The following is a 4,833-nucleotide window of genomic DNA, read 5'->3' on the forward strand; positions in this document are numbered from 1 at the left end:
TGAACATGTGCTCGGAGTGTGGAGGCTGTTTGGATGTTTACAGTTGTTCTCTAACACCTCAACACATCACAGTCACACACCATCAAACCACAAAGCAGACAGAACTTCAAACACTTAGGCACTGGCTCCTTTTCTCGGGAAAAGAACCAATATTCATATTGATTTTTCAATGATACTTGATTGGAGTTTCCAAGTATATAACCTATATATGTCTATACCTGTCTACTCTAGAGTCCTCTGAACTCTTTACTATTACATTGTCATGGGTATGAACATGTATCTTATCTCTCTTTTAAAAAAGTAAAACTCACTGAATCATTATCAGTTTAGTAAACAAGTAAAACAAAGGAAAACATCATTAGTTATATACTGATAATGTATTTTAAAATAAACTCCAGACGTCAAATAACCTGGTTCCTCTGAACTGTGTGGGTGAGATTTGATTGACAGTTGGCATTTCACTGTAAACACACATAGCTCAGTTACAACATAAAAAATCCACAGCTTTCTCTTTTCCTTTAAGTTTTTTATTTATTGTTCTGATTCTTCCAACTCGCAGAGAAGAGGCTCTTTTTTGAATGGGTTCCTCTCCTGGACGTCTCAACTGTTGCACACGGGCTCCACGAGGGAAGTCTGCCGTGTCAAACTGGTGGAAGTGGCTGCATGTTGATCTTTTCTAATGGCTGCCCCTCTGTAACACCCACGTGTGCCTGGTGGCGGAGGCACTTTGTGCTCAATTACGTGGCGGTGGAGATGACATGAGACAGCGGCGTGCTCCCCCTCTGGGGTCACCACTTTCCCATATCAACACAAGCACACTGGGTCAGTCTCCCAGCTCTATACGCCAGCCCCCCCCCCCCCCCCCCCCCCCCCCTGCACCCGGGGGCTCTTTCTCTTCCCAGTCTATTCCTCCACCTGCTCCCCAGAGACACACTCATTGTCCCCACGGCTATAAACACTTCATTGAGCATGTGGCAGCCCTGCGTTCCTCAAAGCCCTTCCCAGCGCTCTCATTGGCTCAGGGACTGTGAGAAAGTCCAACAAGCCCAAGACCCACACATTCATATGGAGATGTGGGCGTATAAATACAGGGCCGAGGCAGAGGAGAAGGCAGCTCAGACTCAACTGGCTCTTCAGACAGGAACACTCTGACACTACAGCAATGGCTCCCACCGTTTTTGGACAAGCAAGCTACTCTAAGGAGCATCTCACTCCTGCTCATAAGGTAAACATCTCTTCTATTAGGACTCATATCAAATCAGTTTGTTCATATGACATTTAAAAAAGATTTTCATGCGTTCAAGTGGACTAAATGTTTTCTCTTTTTTGTTTCCTCCAGCTGAGAAAGCCGATGGTTGAGAAACTGCGCAGAGACAGAATCAACATCTGCATCGAGCAGCTGAAATCCCTGCTGGGCCCAGAGTTCCTCAGGCAGCAGCCCGACTCCAAGCAGGAGAAGGCTGACATCCTGGAGATGGCTGTGTCTTACATGACAGGCTGGCAGCAGCAGCAGAAGCAGCAGGTCAGCTTGACCTCCGGTCCGACAACAGCCAGCGACGGCTACTCCCGCTGCGTGCAGGAGGCCGTCAGCTTCCTCTCCCACTGCGACGTCCAGACCCAGGCCCACAGGCGGCTGCTCAGCCACTTCCAGGGCCTGCAGGTGTCCAGCAGGAGCAGTTCCTGCAGCCTCTCACCTCCCGGCTCTCCTCACCACCAAGTCAGCTCCAACAAGGGTCCGAGCCAGGCCAGCTATGGTCTGTGGAGGCCCTGGTAGGACGGAGGAAGAAAACTACGTCCGTGAACGTCATGGACAGAAAGTTAAAGACTCACTCAAGTCTGTTTGCTTTTTGGCAGAAGAATCAATATTGTTTGAGGGTTTTATTAGTGTATGGAAATGGGGTAAATGTCCCAGTAATCCTTTGGAAGGATTGAAAAGAATCAGGCTCTACTGTTTATTTACACCATGTGTACACATGTTGTACTCTTTATAATTTAGAGTGTTGACTGTGTGGTTGTGTTCATTGTTCCTGTGGAACAACAGATCCTGTTTGTTCTACAAACACCCCTGAATGATCTTCTTCTGAGACCCATGTTGGGTTGAAACTAAATGTCTGAGACATTGTTTATCTGATGTGTTGAACCACTGTTTATCTTTGATACTGAGTATCACTGACTGATGCATCTCATCAGCTTGGTGCTGATGAAGCAGCTAAATGACATAAATGGATCCCATGGATCCACTTCTACTGTAAATCTTGTGATGATTATACTTTATTGTGACTTTGTGTAACCATTATTTGGCCTGTGTGTTAACTGCTGAAATTGTACCATGTATGTTTTCTTCACATCCACATTTATACCTTTTGTGAAGGTACTTCATGTTGACATCAATCTTTACTGAAAGAATCTGTTGAATTGCTTCCTGTGGAAGTTACCTTTGAACGTTTCAAAAAAATAAATGAGAAACTTCACATGAAGTTCTGCAAATATAAACACTGATGTTTTCACTTTATTCATACAAATATTCAGTAATGAGTCAGAGGACAAAGTACAGAGAATATCTTATTTTAAAGTATGTAGTTTGTGTTCAGCTACATTTATCTAATGAATCAATAATTAAGTTCTTCATACTTCAGTAAATCCAATAGCACATAGTTCCTTAGCACAGCATCAACTAACTGTAGCATCCCCAGTGTCTTGCTCAAGGGAACAGCAGCATAGGAAATAGAGTTTGAATCCTGCAGCTGTCTGTTTGGCCAACTCAAAAAATATGAGATCAGTCAGATCAGTGGAACTAACTCAGTTTGTTCACATTTGTGAGAAAACTCCACAAACACTTGCAAAGAATCACAAAACTGTTAAAATGTTCCGCCATTTAAGGAGCAACATATATTACATATATACAACTAAATATATTTACAATATTGAATTTTGAGATATGTTGAAATTTATTCTGTTAATCCAGTGGTTGAATATTTCTTACTACCATGACAGTACATCAGTGTTTTGGTCTGATTTACGTGAACACTTATTTTACATCATTTTAGTATCATTCCATTAAAAGTCTCATTTTATTTCAACACAAGTTCAAAACACATGAAATAATATGAATAATATTATTGAGAGAATTCATTTTTCACATCATCGAACAACCTTTTAAAATGTTTTGGCGGCGGGGGCGATCACACTTCTCCCCCGGGAATTTTTTTTTTTCTTGATCCAGTGTTTCCCACAGGGATCATTAACATTACATCTTATCTGACCTGCCTGGTGCACAGGTGTTTAAAAAGCCCTGAAAGCCTTGGGCTGTGCGGAGACACCCCTGCTCCACTTGTGTCACATGGCCCACTTCTGTTGTGGTGGTGGTGGCATGCTGTCTAGTGCTTGAATTAGGTCTCGAGTGCCACAAAAGTCTTTCACAACTATTAGTGTGTGCAGAAGTTGTGGAGAATGTGGCCTGCCTGGGACTTTCTCAGGGTCTCGTTGGCCAGGCCAGATGGTCTGGCTGAGGCCGCCTCCCCTCCCCCTTCAACAGGAGATCAAACACCGTAGCTAATGTGATGTGTAACAAGACACACTTCTATTGTTCCCGTCCCAGGGCCAGTGAATAGGCGCAGAGTGTGGGAAACAGGAGATACCACACTCACAGAGAGATGGCTGATGGGAAGCCGCCCTGTGCCGCCGCAGGTCTGAGCAATGGCCGAGACTTTATGGCAGGAATTCAGAGCTGGTGGGAGGGGAACTCATCTTCACACACACTTGTAGACAAAGACCCCCAGCAGCCGTGTAGTGCACACTAACTTTCAGGGGAGGCACAGATTCACACAAACATGTCGACAATGAAATCAATGGCGAGGACAGATGATAAAGGCAAACGTGAACGCGACCGGACAGATTGGCAGTTACACTGTTTTCAGATGATACAGCGTTTATCCACATTCCTCAAAATGCTAATGTATGTGGATGTAGAAAACAGAGAGCGGTGTTTAAAAAGCTAAATACAGTGATGATGCAGGTGCTTCAACAGAAATGTGAAAAACCACTTGTGACACTCAACAGGTCACAAACCTGCTCAGCTGCAGACAGGAGGGAAATGACATTACAACATGTGTACATTCACCCAAACATGATTAGAATAACGTTCAGTCTTTTAATGCTTGTATTGTGGAAAACTTTTTTTCATCTATTTTATATTATTGAAATTTAGACCATTTAACTGATTCGAATTGAAAACTTTCACTTTTCATGCATTGACCCCCCCCCCCCCTGAAACCAGACGGTGCGTTAATAATTCAGGACTCTCACAAGCTCCATTCATCTCAATTAGAACCATTGTTGTGTACATTGTACTGCTCATGCTTTCAGTTTTCTGGTGTAGAAACGTTTCCAGTGGCTAAAATTTAAAATCCCAACAGCAGATCCTTTACCTTTTCATCAACCCGTGCTTCAGATCTGTTTTTTAAATTGACATGCGATGAAGTTATATTACTGTTGTGGCCCGAATTCTTTGACTTAATTAAAACTTAAAGCACTTCTCTCAGCTTTGTAAATGGCTGGCTGAACATCCTAAATTAAAAAAAGTCAACGCAGACCAAAGACAGACCAGTCTGTGGCAAAGCGCTGAAGCCAGTTGACTTGATTTTTCCCAGATGGACCGGGGACATAGAGTTGCTGTTTGTCCTGCAACAAAAGATCAATTAACATTCCCAGTGGAGCATTGAGGACTGACATGGCTTTTGTAGGTCATTTACCCTGATGTTGGGGACTGGTGGGAAACTCTGGAGTCGGGAATACTCACACTACGCCCGCGAGGCCGGCTTCACATCTGGGGCC

At 43.7% G+C, this 4,833-nt stretch overlaps 1 protein-coding gene across 1 annotated transcript; it reads left to right on the plus strand.

The window, feature by feature from the left end:
- The first annotated feature begins 969 nt into the window (after positions 1-969).
- On the plus strand, positions 970-2,421 carry LOC128442626 (transcription factor HES-5-like). Its single transcript, XM_053425182.1, is given in 3 exon segments — positions 970-1,136; positions 1,138-1,225; positions 1,340-2,421. Coding segments are annotated over 3 exon segments (690 nt in total). The 3' UTR covers positions 1,775-2,421.
- Positions 2,422-4,833: the final 2,412 nt, after the last annotated feature.

Source organism: Pleuronectes platessa, chromosome 6 (assembly GCF_947347685.1).
Source record: "Pleuronectes platessa chromosome 6, fPlePla1.1, whole genome shotgun sequence".
Lineage (NCBI taxonomy): Eukaryota > Metazoa > Chordata > Actinopteri > Pleuronectiformes > Pleuronectidae > Pleuronectes > Pleuronectes platessa.